The sequence below is a fragment of the Syngnathus leptorhynchus genome, chromosome 10 (genome assembly GCF_054491065.1).
Source record: "Syngnathus leptorhynchus isolate UIUO chromosome 10, UIUO_Slep, whole genome shotgun sequence".
NCBI lineage: Eukaryota > Metazoa > Chordata > Actinopteri > Syngnathiformes > Syngnathidae > Syngnathus > Syngnathus leptorhynchus.
Genome location: NC_141204.1, coordinates 10,482,684 through 10,509,765, shown reverse-complemented (window position 1 = coordinate 10,509,765; position 27,082 = coordinate 10,482,684). Strand labels below are relative to the sequence as shown.

Genomic DNA, 27,082 nt, shown 5'->3' with positions numbered 1-27,082 from the left:
AGCCACGCGGCATTTTCTCTTAGCGAAGCGAACATCCTCCAGCCATTTCTTGGCATGCCGTTGTCCAATCTAAATGGTAATTTGGAAGGGCTCTTCTCTCATGGCTGCTGCTAATGCGCCTTTACCGGAAGACAGAGACTCCATACGAAAATTAAAACCGTAATGAGAACGCATAGGTCAGTCAGATAGTCGGGAGGGAAACGACACAAGCACAAATAAGAAGCAGCTGCACTAAAACAGAATTTCAGTCTCCACGCTCGAAACACAAACAAGACTCAGCTTGTGCAGAAAAATGGCTCACATTTCTTCTACTGGGAATGATTTGTCTACTGATTTCCTTCATCAGTATGAACGGGGTGGGGTGGAAGGGGGAACTTAATCTGAAAGGCACAACTGGCCGCGAGGTCCCGCAGAGTATCAAAGCAAGCAGACGTGCGATTTGATGGGCCGGGCAGACGAGATCTTACAAAAGTGAAATGAGCCTCGGGTATGAGCGTCATTGGGGGTGACACTTGCGCCATCGCCGTTTCTCCTCCAGCCATCTCGAATTGATTTACACCACGGATTACGTTTCCATGATAGATTTGGGGGGCGCAGAGGCGACGTCTCGGGAATGACAGCGACCATCATTCCGCGGGCTCCTCCATGCGTATCCATCTGTCATGTGCCGAACCCGAAGCCCTCTGTTTCAATTGCTTATTAAGCCTCCACATACATTATCAGAAAAGCTGAATAATGCAGGGCCGCTGGGTATGATCCATATTTTATTGATTTCACGTTGAGTGTAATGATCAATATGGCTGCATTTGTTTATCACCGCATACCGGTCACATCATATTTGTGTGCGTTTGGTAAACACACACACAAATATATTGTCAATAGCACAAATATGCGTTTAAAGAGGGAATTCAATAGCGGAAGCATACGTATTAGTCAAGACAAGGATAAGGATGTAAGGGGTGGGGTCAAGCACAATAAAGAATACAGCGATCCCTCGCTACTTCGCGTTTCGTTTATCGTGGCTTCACTACACCGCAGATTTCCCCCCCCCAAAAAAAACATTTAAAAGTCAAAATAAAACTTCTAAATTGAGGAAACGTGTCTAAACCTTAGGACAATGTAGTATTGCTGCAAATGTTCGTTTACATTCCTTTAGAAGTCCGTTTTCGTATGTTAGCACGATCACGAATCGGCACGATAACCTCGCCTGACCATCATCTTTAGCATCTTTCCACTAACTCGTTAGCCTGCCCAGTACTTCTTATTGGTGACTGTACATCGCGGATTTCACTTATTGCGGGTGATTTTTGGAACCAATTTTCCGTGATAAACAAGGGATTACTGTAATAGTTTTAACCACTCAACAATCGTCAAGTATAAAGATGTTTGTCTAAATTCAAGGTATTGCGCAACATCGTACTTATTAGACCGAGTGATGTTTATAGCCTTGAAGGATTTTTTTTTCATACAAACCGTAATTATAAATTCATGACTGCCTTGGTGGTGACAGCAAAATCAAGTGGTCCCCTGTGGACACTGTAAATACAAAGAGATTGAAAACCAGGTCAATATCACCATAAAGTGCCTTTGGTGTCATCGGAGCAGAAAAAAATGACAATTGACGTGAAAACCTTTTGGAAAGCAAACCAGCGTGCAACCGAAGCATGTTGATATATGAAGGCCCGCCATGTGCTCATTACATGCTAAGAATAGCTAAAAAAGTCCACACAGTCGACAAGCGAACCTCCCACAATTGCCTTGCAGATAAATTATAAAATAAAAGTTTCCAATGGGATGGTAACACGGAGAAGCAGAAAAATAACATGCCGCAAACAACAAACACTATGAAATGAAGACAAAGGAGTTGTAAACATATAAACAGTATGCAATTTTTAAATGCAGGTCATTGTTTTGATGTCTGGCCCAGCAGAGGCGGCTTGAAAGACTCAGTGCACACCATTGCTAAAGAGGCATTTTTTTTTTTTTTGCATGTCGGCTTTCCACATATTGTTTTAAATTCCGAGACAACAAAATTCTGTTTCATACTAGCAGAGGGAGGACAATCAAAGGAATACATTAGCAGCTTGATATTATTTCTAACAAGAAATTGTGATATAAAAAAAAAAAATAGGTCACATTTACAGTGAGGGAGAGTTAATGAATTTTAAATCAAACATTTCAAACCTTAAAAGGTTTCTTTCATTTTAAACTTTGAACCGGATTAAAGGACCGATAAAGGGTGGCAAATTTTTTTAAAGCCTATTTTTTGCCAGCACGTCAAAACAAATGTCAGCGGCGTATGTTGTGGTGCGTTATAGCGGCGTTTCTAGTGGGCACTCGTGGAAGAGTGTGACTGAGACGGACAGCTTGTGTGTTTCAGAGGACTCGGAGTCAGGCCGCCCGCCAACACGTGTCACATACTGTTACGCTTGTACCGTCTTACTGATCATAGTTTGGGGCCAGCCGGTGTAAATCCAGCGAGCTCGTGTGCAGCTCGATCCATTTGGCAAGAGCATTGAGAAGACACAAGAAGCCTGGCAACAATAAACGTTTAATTGGACACTACTAGAGATGGGCATTCAATTTGCACAGTCTTGCCATAAAATTCAGGAACTGGAGCCGACTACTAATTGTTGTTGAGGAAAATTAGCATGTAAACATGGAAGAGGCAGAAACCACACAGCTGCCCAACTTGGCACTTGACTCAATTCAATTCTTTCAAAATAGTGATACGCCAACATGTTTGTCGCTCGTAACTGGGGCAATAAAGAGCAATTATTCAAAATGAGCGTGCTGATTGGAACTATCAATCAGGTAATCAGCCTGCACACATCGACTTGAAGGCTATCCCAAGAGGTGTTTTGACAAAACATTCCCCTGTAATTATCATTAAATCAGATTCACCGACTTATCCTGTCAATGTCACAAAGACATAGCACACAGTTGCTCACTTTGCTGCTGTCTTAATGTGATTCTGTCAAATAAGGATCAAGAATTATAACACGTGACAGTTCTTGAAAGCGTGAAGACTTTCTGGGCCAATGGCAAGTATGGATTTTGTTGCCATGACAACCCAAGGTAGGGCTAAGAGGTTGAAGTGGAAGGTAACAGTCCAGAGTGTGTGGAGGTGGGGGCTTAGCTGGGGCTAATGCTAATCCATTCATCCAACCAAACTTCATGTAGCTCGGCTGAGTGTTCAACTTTGACATGGAGGGGCGTCAAACCCACAAAGGGTTGTGGGTGTTTTGGCATGTTGGGGGTAAAAGCAGCTCTGGATTTTCACCTAGCCTAGCCGCTCAAATCATGGAAGGAGAAAGTTAGTTTCAGGCTGGTTATTATGCAACGGCTCATTTCACACTTGATGGGTGGGCAAGCACGTGACAGCCAACTATTTGTAAACAGGCTATTAAAAGGTCGATTTTTCCAAAATATTAAAGCATCGACGATCCATTTTAATGGAAACATTGAGACCCAAGCACAGCGAGAGCTGTCAACGGGCTACACTATGGTTCATAATTAGACCACAACTATGCTGAAGATGGGGGGGGGGGGGCAATGAGAAAGACAGGAAGGATGCTGGAGAGATCGTAGTGACAGCCAGGAGTGCCCCGCAAGTCTGCCGAGGAATGTGAAGAGAACAAATGCCACAAGGACGGTGTTTATCTGCGAGTTACACCGGAGGAAGGGTTGGGAGGCTACGATTACCAAGACAAATGAATTCAGTCCCAAAATACCAGCGCACCTTGCAGTGCAGTTTAATTGGGATTGCAAGTCTTTGTTAAAAGAGAAAACTGACTTTGTGCTTGAGTCTAAGGATGGAATAAACACCCCCCCTAAATAAAAGATACACAATGGTGCTGAATTTTTGTCATATGACGTGTGAAGGCAAACAACGTCAAAGTCCAAAATCGATAGTGTGCACACAGAGTTCCAGTTAATCCAGACGGCATCGATGACGACATAAACTAGGAAGGCTCGGGTTTTCTTTCATCCCAGCTGATCTTCATATTGCTTACGGAAACAGTCTCCCACAGGAAAGAATTCCCAGCAACGTTCCTGGTACATTTTCCACACATAGGATTCCTGTGTCAACACAAGGGAGAATGTCGTTTTGATATTTACTCTGTTCACCTTAATTGTATGAAGCAAAATACTTTGAGACTATTTGTATTTTCTGGCTTATTATATTTAGCACAATAACAAATGACAGCAATCAAGCACTAAATTGGCCCATTTGACAATGGAGCTCTAATTGCTTTCAAAAACAACACCCGGTGTGCCCCCAACATGGCTCAGGTGTTAATATGAAAGAGAAACCAATTATACCTGTCCTGTGTGTTCTGTTTCGTCTTTGTTAATGAGGTACATCAAGAAGAATCTGCAAAGACACACAAGAACAAATTAGAACAGGAACCCGTGCAAGTCCTCTTATTGTTCTCGTTATTGACAACGGTAATTGAGATCTGGGGTATTGGTTAAAACACGCGTGTCGTTTTCAGGGATAGTAAAAGTCATGACATCAGAGATCAAGCCGGTTACATCCAAAGTGTTATAGTTAAAAGCCATATTGGCAACAGCTCATAGGAAAACAGAGCCAAGTGCAAGCAGGTCATCAGTGGTTATGGTGGCACACAAAGTGTAGTTTTTTTTTTTTTTGTGGTAAAGTACAATAAACTCACAGATAGTTGGCCAAGTTGTGCTCCTGCAGAGTATGAGTCTCAAAACCATGAGGAACTTTATCAAAGTACTCGTTTCCTATTCCACAAATAAAACACTTGGTCTGCAGGGAGGGAGAAATAAAAGTAAGAAAAACTTGAATTGTTATGGGATTTGGTCACGGTGTTTGGTCTGATGGCACCACACTGTAACAAAGTTGTTCCTTCTTTTCAAAGCCAGCGTTATTCCTACCGACAAGCAAAAAAAAAAAAGCCTGAAAAGCAAACCAAATTGGGGAAAGCTGCCAGGTTCATGCACATAATTTGTATTCTCGGCTCAACTACACCAATCATACGCTGCGTGATGGTTTGGAGTTCATTTTGGGGTGACAGCCCAGAATAATCTAGAGAGTTTCTATTGTGAGAGCACTTGTTTGGCAATTTATAAAACCAAACACTTACAAGACAACACTTTGATAAACCGCTTATCAATTTTTGCTTTTTATCGGAATGACAAAATCATCAGCACATGCCAAATGCAGAAGTTTCATTTTGTTTCTCCATCTCTCAGACTATTAAAGCAGACAGTTTTTTTTGTGTGTGAAACCTGCGTTTGAGGATTTAAAGCACTGTGTGTGTGCGTGTCTGTGTGTGTGTACGCATGCACGTCACACCTCACCTCCATATCCTCTTTCACCTGCTCTTGCTGGTCACGCAGCTCCCCAAAGGCATCAATTATCAAACCTGGGAGAAACAGATTGTGTTTTTTGTTTGTATTTTTTTGACTCTGATAAAGCAAAAGTGTATTTCATAAAACGTGAATTCAGTAGCTTTCGGTGAACACTGCTTCACTCGTTTCTTTAATCCCCTGTTACCGAGGCGAAGCATGCATTACCCATTCGACATCCGACTCACCTTGAATGATAGCCAGCAAAATGACGACCACAAAAAAGAAAAAGGTGATGTCAAAAACGATACGTTCCACCTCAGAGTCATCGCCGGCGGGGTCCTCGATCTCATCGCCGATGCCCCCTCCGGCTCGCACTCCCACGTACATGTGGAACATGTAGCACTGAAACAAATGAATGGAAAATTCAGGAATAAGCCAGGCCTGCACATTTTTTCTTTCCATCAAGGACTGTGTCATCAATATTCTTTGCCTTTTTGATGATTCCTTTTCCTGAAACACCTCGTACAGTTATTTCTTGACTCCCAAGTACTCACATATTGACAAAAGCAATAAAATAAGTAAACACAGATGCAAGAATGTGCTGCACGTTTGAAATTGTGAAAAGTGTGGCTGCTCAACATCAAGCATACCCGATAAGACAGTAACCGGGACTGAAGATTTAATGTAAGCGCTCTCTCCTGCCTCCAAAAATAGACGAGATTTATTCAAACGCTCTCGCCACGCGTCCGTCCATGAGTGACAGGGGACTGCGCATCGGAATAGAGGCGGGCAGAGGGGGGGCGGGTGCGTTGTGGCAAGCCAAACAAAGTGATATTATATCTGGAGCAGATGCTTTTTTTCACCCAGCTGTCCATTATTTTAGGGAATAATGGTGGGAGGAATAAGAAGTGGATCACTGACAGAATCATCTTGACGTGACTGTGGGCCCGTACGGGTGTCTTTGCAGATATAGAAAAAAATAGACTCGGTCGAGACCTAGAGTGGATTCAAATTCTCCATGAACAAAAGCGGTGTCCATCAAAAGCGATCATTATCATCCTTTTGGCACCCACAGTAAGCATGTCGTCGCACTTCATGTCCGGGCCGTCCTTGTCGTCGCTCTTGTCGTAAAATTTACGGAAGAAGTTGAAGGCCACCACCGTGTAGAGGTAGACCACCACAGCCAGGAGCCCCAACGTCAGCACCAACTAGCAGATGGCACAGCAGGTGCGTAAACTTTCTTTGGAGGAACACCAGTGAGGAAGTTGCATACAGACCGACACAAAGGTATGAAACACACGCACCTGTTTTCCATTGTGTGTGACAGAAGAGAGGATGGTGCGAAGAGTCTTGATCCCCATGGCAATGTCCAGAAGATGGGCCGCGAAAAAAAAGTTGTTATAATGTCCCAGAACGGACATGGCCATGTAGCAGGCCAGATAGAGGAAGGACTGCAGCCACACACAAAGACAAAGGAGCAGACAGCATGGAGACCAATGTGTACGCTAGATAAGGCAAAATCACAGGATATTACGCTCGGTGCTCAGTCGATCCGCATCAAACGACAATGAGGAATCAGTCATGAAACATTGAAATATGATTTGTGCTGTGCTCACGTTATCTGTTAACGTACCCGCGCAGGAAGTGAGAGTCTGATAGCGAGCGACATCGAGCAGAGAGACGGTCATAAAAGCTTCGGCTATTGTGCCAGCTTGACTTACGTTGTCAGTGAGAACAACTCCAAGTTTCCACATCTGGTATTTGACGTCAATGGAGCTGAATCTGAAATAAAATCAAGAAAATAATACTGTATTGTATTTAAAGCAGCATTTTTCAGAGAAGCATCCCTCAATGAGAATTGCCATCAATGTAAATATTTGCGTACTTACAGTGTGACCCAGGCAGCTTCTTTTCTGAACTTGTTCCTCTCCGTTCCGTCAGAGCTGAAGTCTGAGGACGCCTGGTCCAAACCAAGAAGTTCACTGATCGTCTCCCGGCCATAAAAGTCACCATATTTGTCCATCACCTGGAGGGAGGCGGTACATGAGAAAAAAAAATGTAATGAGAAATGTGTTGCAAAATACATTAATTATTAAATTGTATTATTAGTATTATGAAATATATATTACATCATTAAATATTGATTTGAGCAATTCAGTCATTGCAAAAACACACAACAGGCGTGTTTCTATGCCAATTTATCATAAGTCGGTGAAAATATATTTATTTATCTTGAACTATAAACGAGTGTGCTTTCCTGGCAGGAGTCCAATTTCATCACAATCCTTCGGGCCGCGTGCCTCGTCTCCGCACTTGTAAATGCTGACACGGCAGAATAGTGAGCTCCGTCGGGAGCCATTCAAGGAACGTCCTCTTTTGAGTGTCGTATTTATAGCGCGACATGGGCATTCCAGGCGAGCTGAGTAAATACAGTCACTTGTGATGATTATAGGTATTGAGATGCCACAAGGTCTCCCGATAGACAAAACGGATCAGTCTCCGACAGAGGATGAGAGTGCGTCATAATGAGTTGGGCGACACCTTTCAAGGACAATCGGATGCTAATGACATTACAATTCAGTGAGCCAGCTTTGAGTCGTGCAAATTTGAAAATGAAAGCAACATTGAAGTTGTTTGGTTCAATTACATAATAGTGCCATGCTTACATTATTTTGGCCCAATTTTACCTTTCTTTTAACAAACTTGTCCCAGTAATTACTTGGAAATGAGCTGAAACAACAAATGGTAGACAAATGTTAACATTTTACATGACTTTTGTGGCATTATCTACAGATGCTGCCTTGAAATATGGGGAACATACACAGTGTTGATGACCAGTCGATCCCATTGGCCTTTAATGTCCTCCTCCGGGGGCTGCTGGGTCACATACAGGCCATCAAACTCAAGTCTTCGGGCCACTTCCTTTTCCCGTTTGAAGATCACCAGCGGGACCTGCCCAAACAATGCAGGCAATTTGCGTCATGTGAAAACCTAAACGCTCCCGTGGGTGCGTATGGATGATAAAGCGATTTGAACGGAAGCACCTTGAGGCAGTAGTAACCGATAATGCAAGAGAAGGAGATGAGCGTGTGCGCCACCGCCAGGAGGTGAAGCGACAGCTCCATGTAACCGCTGCTTTCTTCCAAAACATAATCAACTCCGCCCTCATCTCCCTCTGGCACTGAGTCCACTTCCGATTCGTGTGACGAAGGCATAGATACCACCTAGCATCAAGTAAATGTTAGACCTGTTCAATATTTATTATAAATAAAATTTTTAAAAAAACACTCACTGACCTTATAAAAGAGGAGAATGAAGTTGATAGCAAAGGTGACAAAGAGGGACAGCAAACGCATGTTGTAAAACGTCCTGGCAAAGTAATTCTGGTGGAAAATGGAAAACAACATGAGAGTTTGCTCGACTATCTATAACAAAGTCAATTTTTTGTTTGTTTTGTTTATCTGACCAGCAGGCTCTTGTGATGAGCACTTAACATCTCGCCGAAAGCGGAACGCTGGCATCTTGCTTCCTCTGATTTATTCGAGAGTCTCTTGGCTTTCCGTCCATCCTCCTTCGCTGTCGTCTTCTCGCATGTCTCCCATCTGCGGTGCCACAAACCAACAGGAGAAAGGTTCAAGAGCCTCATTTTAACATGGCAGTATGAAATAATATTCATCATACATTGACACGATTTGGGCGTCGGGAATGAGTGACTGATTTTCACCAAAGCCTCCAAGAGGCGTTTTCAAAAAGAAATCACTCACTTATCTGATTCAGACATCATCTCATCTTCAGCTTTTTCCTCTCCAGCCTCGTGAGCCTTGAGCTGCTGACAGGAGAAAAAAAAAGCGTTCTTTGAATACATGGTTAATTGATTATTTACAAATTCAGAAAGATAAATACCAGCCCCTGACGTCGGTCAAAAAACATCACGTCATTGGGATTGCACAAATCCAAGCGACTGCTCGTCACGTTTTGTGTGGTGAGTCTGTATTGTCCTCCGTCTCTTTTCAGTTTGAGGCCAAATATGTCAGACAGTACATCCGTCCCCCTGGCGGAGGTCACAGCTACCGTCTGGCCGCTCTGCCGCCGAGGGGAGAGAGCGGCGGAGGGCCGCCTCGGCCACTCGGCGCCGCTCGTTACCTCTGTGACCTCATCAAGCGTTGGTTCGAGTATACCGCCGAGGAGGTCGTACACGGTCATCTTTTTGGCTCCCTCCACAAGGCCGCCGTTGACAAAAGCTACGTATAGACAGCGGCTAGCGCCACTCACAACGAAGCAAAGGCACCCGAACAAAGTCAAGAAAAGGAACCTGACGAATGCGACAGATGACAGGAGGACATCCTTCAGGCTCATTTTGGTCAGACCGTGAAACTTTTTGACAGAAATAAAAAACATTCCCTTCTTGTCCAGGTCTTTTTCTTCGCTTTCCTCCTCGTCTTCTCCCCCGTGTCGCTCTCCGCTGTCAGAGCCGGAGATCTGAGCTGCCAGCTGCATCTCAAAAATTGTGTCTTCGCAGAAGTTGACAAACATCTCCATTTTCTCCTTCTCACCGCCTTGGTTGACCACGTCGAAAATGAACTGCCGCTTGGACTCCTTCACCTGCGGCTTCTCCCACTGCATGCGACTGGATTGGCTGATCTCAAAGTAGACGCGCTCTATGCGCTTGCCGCCGCCAAGGATCTCGATGCGGCCTAAATAGGGTTGGAAGTAAGTCAAGACGCACTCGGCAAGCTCCAAGAAGGCTTGCAGCCTCGAGTCATTGGGCATGTGCTCGGACAAATTGGTGAGCAGCACGGCGATGCTGAAGCCGATGTCTTTGGCCGGCTCGTGGAAGCGATCCACAAAAGCTCGGTAATCCGGGATTTCCCCGTCGTCCGTGTCTGCGCAGGAGAGGAGGAAATGAGTCTCGGCTTGTGAGAACTGCTTGGAGAGCTCCATGGCTTTCTGGAAGTCCTTCCTGGAGATGTGGCCTTTGCCATCGGGGTCAAACTGGTGAAAGGCGTCCGAAGCCGTGAGGTCTTTAAGTTTGAGGAACATATCGAAAAATTGGAGGATCATCTCCACGTTGCTCGATGATTCCACCAACATATCCACCATCTGTTTTCCGATAGTTCCGTTTACAATATTCCCTGCGGGAATGGGGGGGGGGGGAGAACAACATAAACTTGGCCCTGATACAAATAGCCCTTCCTCTGGATCATCTTGAGTCATTCACGTACCTTCCAACATGGACAACAAGAAGACAACCATGTCCTTTTGTAAGTCCATGAGCTCTTTTAGGAGCTCTATTTGCCGTGAATCCTGCACACACACAAAAATATTAATTTGAAATTGAGTGTTTCGGCGTGACGTCGGAAGGTGACGATTGGACGTACCTGGGAGAGCTTCATCTGCATGTGGGCAAAGACGTGGAGAAATCCCACCACGGCGTCCCACAGACGACTGTGAGCCAGACTCTGCTGGTTTCCATTACACGGGCCCTGCGGGGCAAAAACAACCAGCATTATTAATGAGCCCATAGCCCATGCTGTGAATCGTCGAAGAAAGGAAAAGGGAGCGACCTGTATGTATTCGGTGAGTGTGTTGAAGACCTGCTTAGCCACTTTGATAGCCTTGGAAAAATTACGTTGGCCTTGCGTGTCAATAGCAGTTTTTCCAGAGTAGTGCCAGTAGAAGTCACTGATGGACTCCTGCAGAAGTCACACGGAGAAATATTGAGTCAGCCTAATACGATTGTTTTAATTCCAAACGACGACAGCAAATCTGTGCCATGATTTATTCATGCTTACCTGTATTCTTAGTAGATAATCCACAGTGGAGATGATCATGTTGACGGTCGTATTGTTTCCTGTCTGCGTTCGCAAGTAATTCTGGAACTCTAACGAGTGAGAGTTGAGAAAAAGAACATTTTCCCGTTTGACTGTAGAAATGTCCTGCAATCCTAATGCTTGCACAGCAATTGTAAATCTGTGGTGTCAGTTAAAATGTGTCAATAACCTGAGTTGTGTCCTTCACAAAGCAACTGTAGAAAACGGAACAGGTCGCAGGTGAGCTCTTCATCAGCCATCACCTTTTCTGTTGAGGTGAAGAAAGTGGACATTCATGAGGCAACATTGTATTAAAACGGCTTTCCATGTGAATGCGCTACCTGAGCGCTCATCCGTGGCCATGCCTAATCCTTCAGCTTTGTTCTGTCGCTCAAATGCGTTCAGATCCAGTACACTGGGGAAATATACAAACCGCATCATTATGAGCAACAATTTATGTATATCCAAAATGTGATTGTGCATCTTCAGGCTGTTTACATTGACCCACCTACATGACTGCATGAGTCCGGCCATGCTCTGGAAGAAGCCCACATCTCGTCTTGCTCTCAAATAATTCAGCATTTTCTAGTCAAAACAAGGTGAAGTCTCTTTAGGTCAAGGAATAGACAGCAGCGCCGTCTTATGTTTTGTGAAGTATAACAAAGAAAATCAGTCTGAAGATACAAGTTTGATTAGAAGTCAACGCCGCGAGACACCTGCTGAACGGTGGCGTTTCCTCCATGTAGAACAGCAATGCCCAACTTGAGTGTTGGTGCAATCGTGGAGCCCATAGTCCCTGATTGGTTGTCAGAAAATGTAGCACTCACTCAGAAACACTTCATAACATGCAAGCTTGAGGAAAAGTCCTCATACAAAACAAAAACCTTCCAACATGCTTCACATTTGCCACCTGCTTCTCAGCTCTTACCTCTGCTGGCACTGATACTTTGCAAGACCATCTCGGAAGCACCGCGAAGGTGCAACCTGGCCTGCTGGTACAATAGCTTCTGCTTTTCCATCTCTTTCTCCTGAAACACATATGGGACTATTCGAGTCAATATGATTGTGAAGGTGTTTTTGTTGATTCTATCAAATATGGACTCACTTCAAAACTTTGCAGCGCTTGCTGCTCCTCGTCATCATCTTCCTTATGGCAGCTCTGTGAGGAAAACAATTATTGACAAGACAGTAAGGACTGACAAAATGAAGAATGATCCAAACATGCCAAAACTATACATATAAAGTTCACACAAAAAAAAACTAGCTCCATTACCAATTTTCTATTACCTTGGCCATTATCTCCACGTAGGAAACATAAAGCCAGTCAATTCCAAGATCACTTGCATGGGAAGGAACATGAGCTCATGTAAGTAAAGGGATATGCTAAAAAAAAAGGAAGAAAATGTTGCTGGATCTTGGCTCATGACAACACCTCCTTTCCGTCAAGGCACTGCAACTGAAGAGCGTGATGAGCTGTAGGAGGGGATCCATCAATTTGGCACTGTCTCTTTTCTCTTCTCGTCTTCCTCCCGTCAGTTCGGTCACGCAGAGTTTCTGTGGAAATCACGAAAGAAAAAAAATCCTGTAGTTCTTCATTCGCTGTATTTCTCTGGAAAGCCCCCAAGAATGAATTAGTGTGTTCTGTCATCCATTTAATTCTACAGGACACAAAAACAAAAGGGGATGCAAAATCGTTTTAGCAAAACAAGTCATATTTCACATGTGTTATTTTGGGTTCCGTTGTTGATCCATCCATCCATTTTCTGTACCGCTTTGTCCCCACGGGGGTCGCGGGCGTGCTGGAGCCTATCCCAGCGGTCATCGGGCACCCTGAACCGGTTGCCAGCCAATCGCAGGGCACACAGAGACGAACAACCATCCGCACTCGCACTCACAACTAAAGTCAATTTGGAGTGCTCCATCGGCCTACCAAGCATGTTTTGGGAGGAAACCGGAGTGCCCGGAGGAAACCCACGCGAGCACGGGGAGAACATGCAAACTCCACACAGGGAGGGTCGGAGGTGGAATCGAACCAGCACCCTCCTAACTGTAAGGCGGGCGTGCTAACCAGTGCGCCACCGAGCCACTGGTTAATATCCCTTGTTGATATTAAATCAAAATCAAAGTCTTGAAGGCCACATGATAAATCCAAAAAATAAACCATCGTTCAAAGTTGTCGACCACTTACAGCCAAATCCTCCACAAGCTTCTCTTCCAAAGTGTGCTCCTCATCTAATATCCAGGATTTGTTGTAGCCTTGGAGGAACAGGTTGACAGCTCTGTGCCTGGCAAGTGAGAGGGACGGCAAACTCAAAATAGGCAAGTGCTCATGTTTGCATTAAGATGCATGCAAAGAAATAAGATTTTAAACCCAAACCACATGATGTTTGTTCAAGGTTATCTATAACCAGTGGACACTGGATTACTCTTCCACATTTTGGTGCACAAATGGATCAGTGTGGGATTAGTGTTCAGGTGTTTGTACCTGGCCAGGTTGTAAAGTGGAGCCATCCTCAGACAAGCCACCACTGCTTGCTTTCTCTGCTTGGACAAGACTTTGTGCCATGTTCCTTTTTTATACTTGTTTGGATGTTCCACCTGAACAACAAATCAAAGATAAGCAAAACGAGGTTTGATTCACACTTCAGAAGCAGCGACCTCAATCATTTGAGTCATAAAATTACATTCATGCATTTGTCATTCATCAGGAGCGCTGGCGTTCCTTTCTTCAATGTCACATAAGCATTCAGACAGTTTGTAATGCAAGGCGCATTTCTTATGTCGTTCCATTTCAAAAGCTCATCTGAAGTAAATATATCACAAGATCAAGATAAGTAGCGGCACTGAAAGACAATTACTGATAAAGTCTTAAAGACTTAGTGCCATCTGTCTCTCTTTTATTATCATCCATCTAAAATAAAATGAGCTTTTGTCTGCTCACCTGGTCGAGGTAATGAAGGACACGGGCGAGTCCCACTACCTTGTCCACGGTTGTCTCCAAGTCAACAGTGGCGTAAAGAGTATGCTGGGCTTCTGAATTCAGGTTGCTTCTCTGCGAGTTTGTTGATGACTTCTCACAGAGGCGAAAAACAGAAGCACATTTATTTATTTATTTATTCAGTTGCAGGGCTGTGGAATGGCAATTGATGGAAAATATTTGCTGCTAGAGTGAACCAGGACTGCATGCACAGAGTGTATTGCCTTATTGTGTGACAAGTTCAAGTTACGGTGTGATGGAAGGATGGATTTTACAAGCTACAAGAAGATTCCATAGTCTAATCAACAGCACTCTTGTTGCTTGAATTAAAAAAAGCACGGCTGCTCGGGCGTGTCGGTGCTCATGCGGGATGTACATGCACTTCATTCCAAAGACAGACGCCCCAGGATAAGTGGGGACATTTTGTGAGGGAAAAAAAACAATGAACAGTGCAAAAACAGAGTAGTAGCAATGTTTCAAATCAAAAGACGGCCTCTACCTTATCACGAGACTGTAAAAGGTATTTATACACACAGTCACGAATTTCATCTTCAGTGTTCTTCTGCAGGAAGCAGAAACAAATCACATTTTGATAAATATAGTACTTTGGTCTACTTCATATTCATGACTGTATTGTACGTGAAAATTAACAAAGTATTCTGATGTGCTCTCTTGACCAAGTCTTGTGCTGCATGCTAATGCATTGTCCTCGTGTGGCCCGTTCCGTGATTCTTTTATAGGTCCACGAGTAGGCGAAGTAGCAGAGCCCACAGGACACATTTAATCATATCTTTTCTTGACACTTTGACAATTAAAATGCCACTTGGTCATAAATGTCACGCTGAAGGTTTGGAGTAAAAGTGTTTTTGTGGCAGTTGTTTGTCTTTTGAAAGCAATCCATGATTGAAGACATCGGTAATCATTCCGCATGCAGCCATCACTTGGCATGACGCCCACATTTGCAACCAACCTGAGCGAAAGCGCTCTTTGCTGTCGTGATGAGACTCTCGTCGGTGGGAAAACAAACCCTGAGTCCCACCGGGAGAAGTCGCTTCACGGAAGCCACAATGAGGGAGGTGTGTACGGAATAACGATCGCCCTTCCTCTTTATCCTCCTTTTTTGGTAGTCAAGCTGCAAGTGAAACGATATGACATCACCCCACCGCTTCAGTCATCGCATCAGCTTGTCGATATTTGGTAACCTTTGACGTGTTGTCGTTGAGCAAGAATGCCAAATTGTTGATTTCGTTTTGGACCACGTAGTTCTGTTCCTCCCACTTGAAGTTCTGCACCAAAATGTGAAGAGTGAGACAAACAAAAGAGCAGTTATAGACGACAAGCGTGTTGGATGAACCCACATGAGATTTGGCCCAGAAAATGAAGACCTCCGCCACCATGCTGAACAGCCGCTCGGCATCCGGGTTTGACTCTTGCTGCCAACGGGCCCTGAGAGAGATGGACCAAAAAATTTGCAAGGCGGCAAGCAACATAGCTGACCCAACAATGTCGTAAAAGAGTCGGTGCTTGTTTCAAACTTGTTTACTTTGCTGGCTGTAATGTAGTTTTGGTTGCCCTCTGAGGGGCTTGTTAGAATACTGCAAGCACATAAATGTTTAATAGCTAGCCGTGTAACTCCACGCCATAAAATCAACGTTCGATAAGCATCTTGGTTTTAAGTTCGCTATTCGCTTCAAATTGGGAGACATTGAGTCTACAGGCCTAGACTTTGGCTTGACCCCGTAATCCCAAATCTTACCGATTGGAGTCCACGAAGGGGATGAGGAGGGGATAGAAGGCGTAGAGATCTCGCACGAGTACGCTGAACTTTTCTTGTATGTGCAGTTCTGCTTCCGACGCAGCATCACCTTCTGCTTTCATCCGTTCCTCCTCGAGCAGCACGCTTTCCGCCCTCTTCCTCAGCTTGTCCATGAGAGGAAGGAAGTGGCTCTTCAGCAGCTCAGCGCGGGCTTTGCAGATGATTGGCTGGGAATGGACTGAGATGCACGCCACTCACAAAAATGCTATTTTTCTTTTTGATGACAACAGTAAAACAACAACCTGCCAGGTGCTTCATCCAGTCACCCTGGCTTGCCCCCACGTGGTTGTGGATGATTCGGAGAATGTGGCCCAGCAGGTCGCTGCCATGCTGAGGACTTAGCGAGGTGAGGAGCGGGCCGTCTGACCGCCGGTGGGACAAATAAGCGCAAAGCATTGGCAATGTGACATCCGTGACGTGGCCATATTGAGCCTGCCCAGCAGCAGCGCCGGCATCCGTCAACTCCCGCGCTTCCCCCATCGCTTCCTCCAAAGAGGGCAGAAGGGGGCATGTTGCTTCCGCATCAAATGGTAACCCCACGTCTAGTAGAAAAAGGAAAAGCAATACTGTAAGGAAAGAAACAAACAACAGGATACCTGAATAATGTGTCTTTTTTAATATATCACCATCTCTTTCAGGTTTCCACATTGTGCTGTGGTGGTTTTGATTGATGGGCGGCTCCAGGAAGCAGACAGGAAAGGCAGCAGTCAGCGCCGCGAGACAAGCACCTGCTGCTGACCTCTGCCTGGATGGATACATGCCGTTACACAAGCACAGCCATCCATTTGGTTCTCATTAGGGTTACGGCTGAGCGAGAGAGCGTATTTGAATGTTGAAGACGGTAACGTGCCAACCAATAGGCTTCCATGTTGAAAGAAACAGATTTTGTTATTTTCTAAGGCGTTATTGTTGAGTTGAGTCGATAATTGTGTCAATGTTGCTTCGTGATGCAGAAATGTTAGATGTTGCAAGGTGAAATGATGGACTTGCTTAAATATACCTCTGCTGAAATTTAAAGTAAACAAAGTTGGCAAGTCAGAAACCCAGTTGGAGTTCTCGGGATAAAATATTAACATCTTGCGGGCACGTTCAAAGGGCAACTCGGCATAAGTAGCTCTCTGTAGAGGTGCTTTGCCTCACAATTTGGAGTTTTTCCCGTGAAGGGCTTGAATCTCAGTTTTCATAGGCTCCCACTCAGCCACCACCTTAATAAGGATGACTGTGCAAAATTGATGAATGGGTTATTTACTAAGTTAGCCATTAATTTACTGAATAATTAATTGAGGAAATGTTTTCAAACAGCCATGCAAAGATCGAAGGGTGAAAAATAGTCAAAATAATATTGCACAGCCAGCGAAGGTGTTGGAATGCGTTACATAAGCAGGCTGTACCCCTCCATGTAGACGGCGCCGCCGCCGGTACCGAGCCAGTAGAGGCTGTTAACGATCCTGTAACAGGACCCCTGCACGCTTCCCACTGGAAAAGACGAGGTGACACTTAAATCGCTTCAATCCCTATAAGAGACGTACAGCAAGGGCGGCGAGTGAGGGAAAGGTGAGGCCGCGCAATCACAGAGAGTTGGACTAGCGAGACGAGTGCTGATGCAGGAAACGAATGATCCCTGCGCAAGGTCATCATATTAGAGAGGGAGACAAAAGGCACGGGCTGCTCTGCGGCCGTGACTGAGCTGCTTCATGTGAGCTGACTTCAAAGGTATGCAAACCTGATGCTAATCTCAGCATATTAGCTGGGGTTTTTTTTTTTTTGAAGAACATCTCCATGACGTGAACACGTTTTCATTTGCTCTGCAAACACAGGTGCGGCTCACGTTCGAATATGATGGAGAACTTCTAAAACTTCAGGTTATTTCAGCGGTTTAATTTAAAAAAGTAAAACTTGTATAGATTGCCTTCATGCAGAGTGAGAGATACTTCCCTGTGAAATCGTGTTGGAATTTTCGTCAATCAATATTTTATGAACATGAAAGCTTTTTAATTTTGGTTGCCAAGCGCATGAAAATGTATCACTTTTTTGTATACGCTGATTTAGTTTCCCTTTTCAAAGTCAACTTCTGAAATTAATTCACTTTTCTCCAATAGTCTAGTTAATTGAGATTTATATATCCATCCATCCATTTTCTGAACCGCTTTGTCCCCACGAGGGTCACGGGCGTGCTGGAGCCTATCCCAGCCGTCATCGGGTAGTAGGCGGGGGACACCCTGAACCGGTTGCCAGCCAATCGCAAGGCAACAAGCATCCGCACTCACACTCATACCCAGGGACAATTTAGAGTCTTCAATCAGCCTACCAAGCATGTTTTTGGGATGTAGGAGGAAACCGGAGTGCCCGGAGAAACGGGGAGAGGACACGGACGGGGAGAACATACAAACTCCACACAGGGAGGGCCGGAGGTGGAATCGAACCCGCACCCTACTAACTGTGAAGGAAAAAATTAGCAGTGTTTTTTGCTCTCACCAAGGAGGTCAACGCCATACTTCTGGCTGGCAAGATGCCGGAAAAACGACGTGAGCACAGGGAGGAGCACGGAAGTTGTGTAGCCGAGAACCTCGGCCACGCCTTTCGCCTGTTGACTGCGACACTGAGGCAACGAGAGCAAAGAGGCCGAGAGGTTTTCCACGGTTGCCTCGAGATCAGACGCCGCTGCTTGGAAGAAGGAATGCAGAGACTGCTGGACGGACTCTGGGGCTGACTTCATTAAAGTCCTGTTGTGACAAGACAACAACAAAAAACATTTGACTGCTTGTCGACATTGTGGTTAAGTCCAAATCGTCCACAGGTCAGCTGGAATAGGATATTGAAAAAGGATGGATGGGTGGTGACAGGCAGGTGAAGTGCTACCTGGCATCCAACGCCCGGGCCAAAGCATGGAGGCAGCTTGTGACAGTTGAAGTTTCATTTCCTGAATTTGAAAAAAAGAAACTGACATTAGAGTTGTATAGCACATATGCAGAGATATGAGAAGAAAGAACAAAAACGAAAGGAATGGCATGCTATCAGGCTGAATGCTTATTTCCACACGGTCCTTACCAAAAAGAAAGGGCCTGTGTCTTACTAGATCTGCAATTTTACAAAAGAGTCTGAAGAAAATGAAGCCAAAGGCGTGAAAGTCAAGCACAAAAGAACAGATGCAAAAAATATTCACAACAACTGTCATACGTTTGAAATGAAAAGGTGATGATTTGGTGGGTTTGTCACATACCTGGCAATCATTTCTTTTTCCTTGGTGGACGCACGGCTTCTGTTAGTGTCTGAAGAGCGCGACACAGACAGGAAGTACAGCCGGTGGCCTTTCACATATTCTTCCAAAAGTGGAATGACAACCTGTCAAAAGTGGTCAACAAATAAACGTGTGATATTCGTTCAATACATCACTGACTTATGCATGGCTGTGAGTGTATGTGCGTGTGTGTGTGTGTGTGTGTGTGTGTGTGTGTGTGTGTGTGTGTGTGTGTGTGTGTGTGTGTGTGTGTGTGTGTGTGTGTGTGTGTGTGTGTGTGTGTGTGTGTGTGTGTGTGTGCGTGTGTGTGTTGTAAGTGGAGATGTGAGGCATGACTGTTCAAATATCTCTTTCAGTTTACTGCTTTGGAGGCAGAAGGCCGTAGGAAGCTTTAATCAATGTCATGATGGGAATCGACGCGCCGCATGGATTTCTCAGATGGCTAAATAAATTACACAGCCACAAAAGATTTTTCATGAGGGTGGGGGTCACCCATAGCAACCACTTAACAAAACTAATTAGATGACAAATTTGCAAATCTTAACTAGAATATCTGACAGAAAGGACCAGTCTTGATAATCACAAGCAAACCTTGAGGAAGAATTGAACAGGTTGCTGGTGTGACGCTCTCTCGCCTTTTGAGGTCTGTCGTCTGGCTTGCATCACCTCTGGAAAAAGAAAAATGAAGTGACGTGCAATTAAAAAAAAAATGACAAAGAAAGTGACGTTTTTACATCAAATATATGAAATTGAAATTAGCCCAGGGCAGGTCGCCTACTGTGGGGAAAATAATGACATCAGGAAGATGTTCTACACAACACTGAAAACGTCGTAAGTCAGGAGCAAAATGAAAATGAGGCCACCAAGTATTGTCAAAGAGACTCTTTTGTATGATATTGTTGGAACTGAAAGTGTTACCTCGCTCCAACATGTGTTCCTGAGCATCCTCTGCGTAAAACAGCAAGCGCTGGAGTAGAGTGTGGCCAAAACAGTTGGCTGTGACTGGAAAATCCAGATCAGCTTGCTTGCCATCCCTGCCCGCAGAAAAATAAAACCCATTAAAGCTACAAAAGTCCCTCGCACCAGTTTCCCTACTAAATTAGAAATTCACCTATTTACACAGTTTTTGAGGGAGCGTGACCTCCATTGTTTGCTGCAAAAACATTTTTTGGGGCAGACATCTGTTTTGTGTTATCTTAGTGGCAAGTAACTATGATAGTTGACCAATCAGCCTTGTCTAACACAAAATATATAATTGTATGAAAATATGGATTATCTGATATTCACCAGGAAACCATGGTGAGGCATATATGGGACCAAAAAAAAAGGTGATTTTTTTTTTTCGATTCCATCTTCAAACGTGGATGCTGTGAGATGCTGTCACCATGCTGAAAAAGTCATGAGGACTACCTCATTGAAATTTGGCTCTGAATGCAGGAATTTGCTTTAGCAGTCAGGATGCAGACGCCGTCCTCACCTCCACACCGTGTAGCCGTTGAGAAGAAGGAATTTGAGCACATCCTGGGCTCTCTGCCGGAATTTGCTCTTTTCCTTCGCAGTCAGGTTGTCAAAGGGCACGACGGCCGCATGCCCACGTCCCCCTGAGGTGACACCGGGGTCACAAAAACAATACAATTAGTGGAAAACGCCACCTTTGTCTTGTGACCGCACAAATCGCACTCCACAATTTACTTTTTTTTTTCTTTTTTTTTACTTGTAGGCTAACTTTAGATGGAATGTACAATAAATTCAGTGGCACTTTCACGTAACTGGTATTTCCCGCTGTGACCTTTTGGAAAATGGGACTTGCCCTACCCTGCTGATCAATCTTTTGTCTCTCTTGGGGAAACTGCTGCAATAAAGCCTCCAATTTATTTCCAGCAGTGATTCACATTATTTGTCCTATGATTCCATATAGATATTTCCTGTAAAATAAGGCAGCAACTTACATACAATACGTCTGAAAATTGACTTTTAATTGGTTGTATGGGTCAAGTGAGTGCCAAGAAATACATTTTGGTGGCTCAGTTAATGAAATGGCGCCTTGGTCTACACAAGTCCACAAGTATTTAAAGTAAAAAAATAATTATTGATTTTTACCAAGATAGTTCTTTTAACAAATGATGGCAGTGGTTGAGGGAAATAAACAAATGTATTGTGAGGATTTGATAGACATCTGCTATCTGGTAGTGCTGATAAACTCAGATGTCTATGCATTGTAAGACTAGCGATGCGATCGGACACATTTGTGCAATCCAGTCAAAATAAGGTCATAACTGTCAATCAAATTCAATTCATTATTTTCAACTCGCTGTCATTGACGTTTTGCCGTGCATTATTACATTTCAACACATTCAAGACCCGAGACAGCAGAAATAGGGCCACGATTAAAGGAATAACACATTGATTCTCTTAATAGGCTGTATCTTTGAATCGTCTCTTTTCTATCAAATAAAATAAATGTGTGCAGCAACTGCATTGTCTGTAGACCAAAATATCTGCTTTATTGTATTCCATTTAAACAACAACAACAAAAAAGGTTTTACCGGTAACTAAAGCTAAAATGAATAATGCTCAATCTTTTAGGCAAAAAAAAAAAAAAACGAGCCTTTGAACAAACTTCTTACTTCGACTTATTTAAAGGAAGGATTTTGATGTTGGATGTTTTATTTCGGTGGATTGAACTCTGACCGCCCGCTGCTCCTTCCTTGCATGGAGCTATCTTTCAAGTTCTACCACTGGAGAACAAGTGCTCGCCTTGAGGGCAATGCTGAAACAACTCAGTAATATTTCCCAAAGTGCTGCGGGGGCCTTCAACAAGCTACCAAACTGTGTCGTGTGTGTACTTGTAGCATTCAACACTATCACAGGTCATTTATGTACATATTATGTACGTATCCAGGGAGATGGCCGATAGAATTATTTATACCTTTACTCTCTTGTTCAAGTTTCTTCCTCTTAGCCCAAGAATTGTGGTAGTTTTCAGCTAACTTTTCAGCCATAGCCTAAGAAAAAAAAAAAAAGGAGAAATGAAAACTCATCACAGGTGTTGGGGAGTTTGAGAGAAATGTTTTTTTTACTCACACACTGATCCCATGATAAGGTAATGCTGCTGGTGTCCAAGGGTTTAGGGGTGAAGGTGGACGCCCCTTCAAAAGACAACTGAGAGCAAGTGTGAATAAGTGAATAGGCAAAGTACAAATTTGTTGCAGGTTTATTGAGGTCCACTCACCTGACCAGACTGCGAAATTCTTCTCATGCATGTGTGCAAGCCAAAGGCTTCTCCTTCCCCGGTGCGCTCGATGGTCCACCCGAAGGCCAGCATACTTTTTATCGTCTCCTTAATGGCCCAGCGGTATGCTTCTTTGTCCTTTTAAGACACAGCAAGACAAACTAGTCTCGTGTGAAACTGAAATTTGTCAACGGGGAAAAGCAAAATCTATACCGGCAGAAGAGCCGTGATTCAAATAAGCTGTAACTTAAGAACGGAGGTGTTTTCATGTTGTATATGGCAGAGAAAGGCTTTGCACAAGCTACCTTTTCAGCCAAGGCCCTGTAGGGCTTGAGGAGGGGATGAACTTTGTTGTTCTCGCATAGCTGCTCCCCATGAACCCAGCCGTTGGCAAACTGGCACAGTTCAGAATGAATTATTACAAGCGCATGCCAACATCAGCATAAATGCATTCCTAACACACTGTCATTTCTCAAGCTGGAGACAACAAAGGTTGAAGCTTTTACCTTATCTAGCGACCACTTCTCATGAGTGTGCTCAGCGTATTTGTTGACCACAAACTCCAGTCCCTCCGGCACGGACACGCTAAGGAAATAAATCATATTATTAACATATCAGCATTGAGGCCTGGTTGCTAAAGCTTTTATGGCATTGATGTATACTACAATTAAAAACACATACGTTGAGGTTTCTACAGGTTGCGGGTCAAAGTTTCCGTCTGTGTTTTGGTCCATTTGGGACGTACTGTGTGGGTCCAAATGGTCAGGAGGAAGGGCCTCAGCCATCGCACCCAGGCAGTGGACACACAATTTGGATAACTCTGGCTCATATTGCTGATGAAAACACACATATATTACAACATAATAGATATAAACGAGAATGATCCATTAAAAATTGTACAGTATATTTTATATGGGTATATGGGTTAAAAAAACAAAAGTGAATGTTTAAATAATTCAGGCTAAGTTTATGGAGAATTAAAAACCATAATGGGTGTTATTTTTCATAATGTGTCAGATTTATGGCAAACAAGCAAGCAAGCAAGCTTGTGCCCCCTCATAAGAGCCTGTGAGTGTAAACATAAAGTTAACTTTGGCTACAGTAAAAAATATGGATTCAATACTCAGTGAAATATTTCATGACTTTCTTTCATAATATTAATGCCCATCGCACGGATAACCAAAACCAAGAATCCACCATACCTTTAAAATACAAACATTTGCTAGATATTGCATCATGTGTTTATTAAATATGTACATCATATCATTTTTTTAATCTTACGACTCTAACAACTTTGTAGTACACATTTTGTGTAGAACCAAGTCGTGAGTTGTCAGCAGTCAAATAACAAGGAAAGTTATTTTCTGCAGTTCTCTCAAGACTCGATTTCTTGCAGCCGTTTGATGCGAGGCAGATTTGGGACAGCAATGTTCTCTTGAAAGTCATTCTGTGAGGTTATCGCGTTCTCAATGAGTCAGCAAAGACAAATACGTCTCTCAAGTCAAGTCGTTTGAATGAGTGCCGAATTGTATTTACCTTCTTGGCCAATGCCTTAAAGATGCCCCAGAAGAGCTTCAGCGATAAGTGCAGCTCCTCATCAGAGGCCAGGCTCTGCTTTCCTTGCCCGCCACTTAAAGAGTAGTATTTCCACCTCTGCTCATAATGACTGCTCAAAAGCTGCGTGTACAAATGTGTATGTGATCGTGAGGAATACATTTTCAGATATGTTTTTCCACTCTTTACTGTTACCTTCATTGGTGTCTTGCTTTGGTCTGTGAGAGTGGGAACGTCAAAGACAAGACGACGAAGAAGAGGCTGCATCATAGTCGGATGGAGTTTGCTGAAAGAAAATTCACAGAAATAGACACAGGATAAAACCATGCTATGGATGAATAGAACATGTTTACAAAACATGTGACAAACAGGCAACTTGCGCCGACAGAGGTGGTTAAGTTCCTAAGAAAATGTATATAATATTTACCATTTGTTAACTTTATTCTTACAAAGTTCTCAAGAAGATGCATTGTACACTCGAGTTACTGTCGCCCATCCACCAGGCATGATGAATGGCCACTCATATCATTAGAGAGTGCAAAATCTAATTACAAATTGTCATTAGCAAAATGTTGATCAAACGTATGATTTGGTAATTAGAAAATGATATCCGAATCATGGCAAAACATGGTTAATTCATTACATGCAAGCGGAAAAAAACCTGCAAGGAGGGAGGGCCAGCAGAAGGTTGTCATTTTTCTTTTCCTACTTGAGTGTCATATCCAAGTGCACTCAAAACCTGAATGTTATTTTTACCTGCACACAGCTAACAAACAATCCTCAGTTGTGTCCCTCTGGGCTTTGGTTAGGCTTGAGGCCCTGGAGAGACTGTAGATGGCCTGGATGAGAGAATCCATAAGGGCAGCGTGGTCCTCCAAACCGTGGAGGAGGGCGGAACACTTGGAGAGCAGCGGAAGCACAGCTGAGCATAAGTATCTATTGATGGCCAAGGCCATGTTAGTGGACCCAAAGTCATCCTGCAATGAAAAAAAAAAAAAGACTGACTTGCTACTGTGCTGACAAGTTGGGAAATTATATCAATGAATTTGAACAACAACAATGACAATGAGATAAGAAAAGTTGATTCAAAGATGCAGCGCTCACGGTGTCGAGAGAGACGGCCATCTGAAGGTCAGACAGGAAGCCATCTCGAAGGAGGCGGAGGAGAAAACTCTGCGTGTCCACGCCGTACACTCGGTCCACAAACAGAACCATAGCTGCTTTGTGGTCCGGGCAAAAGACGGTCGATAAGTCGGGCTCCAGCATCGAACCATCTGCAGAAGAATGTTGCCGCTTCGTTCATGCGTTTTCAATGCGAGACTCAAAATGTGGCCACCCTACATCACCTTTTGACAGCGATGGAACTTGAAAAGAGATGCTGATGACTCCCTCGAGATCCTGGATGGGGATGAGTGACCTCAGAATGGCCCGCATGCGGACGGCTTCCAGTTGGCCTCTTTGAATCAACTGCAACATTTCAGGAATCTGATTAGCTGGCATTGCATGTCAATCTTCCTTTTCAATCGGTAGCATACTTTCTCCTCAATGTCCGGTCGACATCATTATTGGCAGCTGAACCCTGAGCAAAAAAACACTCACTTGCATCTCTGGAGCGCAGCGTCCCAGCAAGTCAATAAGGGCAGAGTAGAAGGTCATGATGGCGTGGCCCATATGAATGGGGTCTTCCTCACCATCCTGGACAGTATCGCTGTATTACGAAACAATTAGCAGCTTTTCATTAAATTGGATCATTGCTGATTTGGAGTTGAATTAAAGGCTTATCTCGAAATAAAGCCTTATTAGTGATAATCAGGAATGCTGTTGGAGCATTCGAGTTATTTTAGAAGCAGGTTTGATTGTGTTTCCACACTAAGGGGGATATTAGAAAAGAGGTTAAGTTGATGGCAACTTCCAAGCCTTTTGCCAATAGGTGAGTAGTTGCCAAAATGGATCGACAGACAGTGACTAACATTGTTACGTTGGACTGGTGAGCCATGCAGGGTCCATTTAGAGTCGACCCCTCCAATATGCTGATGGCCTCTTTCATGGCCGCTAGGAGGCCGTGTCCACAGTCACCTCGCAGGGCCGGACCGAAACATTCAGGCCGACGAATCAGCAACCTTAACACCAAGTACGCGTTCTCCTCCACACTTTCGCCTGTGGTCAAAGAGCACGGATGCAAAGGTGTTTGAGAATTTATTAGCTGTTCAGCATACAAGAATAATTTTAATTTAAAAGTAATTCAGAACTGAATACTAGTTGAACAACTACATGTTGGCGAGGCAACACACATGAGCAGAAGCCGTATTGTCAATACCATTGCAGAAAACGGCAAAACGTAGAAAATTCAGATAACGCTCTCCCTCCACGGGGTTCCATCCAATATCAGGGTAGCCTTTGGCCACAAGCAGCGAGCAGCTTTTCAGACCGCAGCGGGCAAGGCAGTGCACCACCTGCAGATGAAAAAAAACTTTGGAGCTGAAAATAATAACTGCAGGGAGTTAAATGTAATATGTTGATTTACTACGGCTAGTCGCTAGGACAACTTCAAAAAATAAAATAAATGAAGGTACCACTGGATTTCAAAAGCAAATAAATGTATGAAGCTAAGTTTGAGGTGAGGCTTCAGTTTACCTTTTCTAGTTCAGGCTCCCTCAAAGCGAGGGCCAGCTCATTATTGTCCATGACTGAGGCTGCTGCCACATCCAGAGGGGTGGCCCCGCGCATTGATGGTGAAGCTTAGGAAGAGGAAAAGGGGAAGGGGGGAAAAAAAAAGGATATAAAAAAAAAAACCTCATAAACAGAATGTCTGGTCGTTGAAATTTCATGAGATCACTTGGAGGGCTGAAATTACTGCAGACAAAGAACAACTTGCAGAAAAAGTGTAGAATTGGATTTGTTTTTCATGGCCACATTAAAAGAAAGTGTTGAGCTGGAACATTACCGAGTCCAACGCTGCTGTTTTCTAACAGGTAGCTGAGGTGGTCAAAAAGCGCTCCCTGGTTGAGTCGGCTGATGCGGCAAAAATAACAAAGGAATCGACAGCAGCTGGCCACCGTCTTTGGAAAGGAAATCTCCTGGCAGAACCGAATAATTGCAGAAAAACCACAAGCATTGTGTCAAGTCAAAG

The 27,082-nt window shown here is 44.0% G+C and overlaps 1 protein-coding gene across 1 annotated transcript in view; it reads right to left on the bottom strand.

Annotated features, from left to right (window-relative positions):
- Nucleotides 1-2,542: 2,542 nt before the first annotated feature.
- Nucleotides 2,543-27,082, bottom strand: part of ryr2b (ryanodine receptor 2b (cardiac)) — a 39,842-nt gene continuing 15,302 nt past the window's right edge. Inside the window, exons 43-104 of the mRNA XM_085922822.1 lie at nt 26,897-27,029; nt 26,587-26,690; nt 26,270-26,405; nt 25,923-26,109; nt 25,552-25,660; nt 25,299-25,419; nt 25,057-25,226; nt 24,709-24,929; nt 24,148-24,238; nt 23,935-24,075; nt 23,080-23,231; nt 22,905-22,983; nt 22,704-22,793; nt 22,399-22,536; nt 22,251-22,328; nt 22,096-22,171; nt 20,644-20,767; nt 20,085-20,200; nt 19,758-19,834; nt 19,149-19,270; nt 18,977-19,026; nt 18,788-18,848; nt 18,404-18,651; nt 17,320-17,404; nt 16,555-16,673; nt 16,171-16,470; nt 15,869-16,106; nt 15,471-15,558; nt 15,315-15,398; nt 15,083-15,244; nt 14,612-14,674; nt 14,077-14,205; nt 13,621-13,733; nt 13,324-13,420; nt 12,568-12,689; nt 12,423-12,474; nt 12,241-12,294; nt 12,064-12,163; nt 11,852-11,931; nt 11,644-11,720; nt 11,477-11,550; nt 11,326-11,403; nt 11,118-11,206; nt 10,890-11,018; nt 10,704-10,808; nt 10,548-10,629; nt 9,229-10,457; nt 9,090-9,154; nt 8,792-8,927; nt 8,622-8,708; nt 8,370-8,549; nt 8,147-8,277; nt 8,013-8,055; nt 7,215-7,351; nt 7,047-7,107; nt 6,630-6,776; nt 6,399-6,533; nt 5,571-5,727; nt 5,335-5,399; nt 4,680-4,780; nt 4,327-4,378; nt 2,543-4,083 (exon numbers count right to left, since the gene is read on the bottom strand). Coding sequence (XP_085778948.1) covers nt 3,988-4,083; nt 4,327-4,378; nt 4,680-4,780; nt 5,335-5,399; nt 5,571-5,727; nt 6,399-6,533; nt 6,630-6,776; nt 7,047-7,107; nt 7,215-7,351; nt 8,013-8,055; nt 8,147-8,277; nt 8,370-8,549; nt 8,622-8,708; nt 8,792-8,927; nt 9,090-9,154; nt 9,229-10,457; nt 10,548-10,629; nt 10,704-10,808; nt 10,890-11,018; nt 11,118-11,206; nt 11,326-11,403; nt 11,477-11,550; nt 11,644-11,720; nt 11,852-11,931; nt 12,064-12,163; nt 12,241-12,294; nt 12,423-12,474; nt 12,568-12,689; nt 13,324-13,420; nt 13,621-13,733; nt 14,077-14,205; nt 14,612-14,674; nt 15,083-15,244; nt 15,315-15,398; nt 15,471-15,558; nt 15,869-16,106; nt 16,171-16,470; nt 16,555-16,673; nt 17,320-17,404; nt 18,404-18,651; nt 18,788-18,848; nt 18,977-19,026; nt 19,149-19,270; nt 19,758-19,834; nt 20,085-20,200; nt 20,644-20,767; nt 22,096-22,171; nt 22,251-22,328; nt 22,399-22,536; nt 22,704-22,793; nt 22,905-22,983; nt 23,080-23,231; nt 23,935-24,075; nt 24,148-24,238; nt 24,709-24,929; nt 25,057-25,226; nt 25,299-25,419; nt 25,552-25,660; nt 25,923-26,109; nt 26,270-26,405; nt 26,587-26,690; nt 26,897-27,029 — 8,166 coding nt within the window. The 3' untranslated portion in view covers nt 2,543-3,987. The remainder of the gene's footprint in view (nt 4,084-4,326; nt 4,379-4,679; nt 4,781-5,334; nt 5,400-5,570; nt 5,728-6,398; nt 6,534-6,629; nt 6,777-7,046; nt 7,108-7,214; nt 7,352-8,012; nt 8,056-8,146; nt 8,278-8,369; nt 8,550-8,621; nt 8,709-8,791; nt 8,928-9,089; nt 9,155-9,228; nt 10,458-10,547; nt 10,630-10,703; nt 10,809-10,889; nt 11,019-11,117; nt 11,207-11,325; nt 11,404-11,476; nt 11,551-11,643; nt 11,721-11,851; nt 11,932-12,063; nt 12,164-12,240; nt 12,295-12,422; nt 12,475-12,567; nt 12,690-13,323; nt 13,421-13,620; nt 13,734-14,076; nt 14,206-14,611; nt 14,675-15,082; nt 15,245-15,314; nt 15,399-15,470; nt 15,559-15,868; nt 16,107-16,170; nt 16,471-16,554; nt 16,674-17,319; nt 17,405-18,403; nt 18,652-18,787; nt 18,849-18,976; nt 19,027-19,148; nt 19,271-19,757; nt 19,835-20,084; nt 20,201-20,643; nt 20,768-22,095; nt 22,172-22,250; nt 22,329-22,398; nt 22,537-22,703; nt 22,794-22,904; nt 22,984-23,079; nt 23,232-23,934; nt 24,076-24,147; nt 24,239-24,708; nt 24,930-25,056; nt 25,227-25,298; nt 25,420-25,551; nt 25,661-25,922; nt 26,110-26,269; nt 26,406-26,586; nt 26,691-26,896; nt 27,030-27,082) is intronic.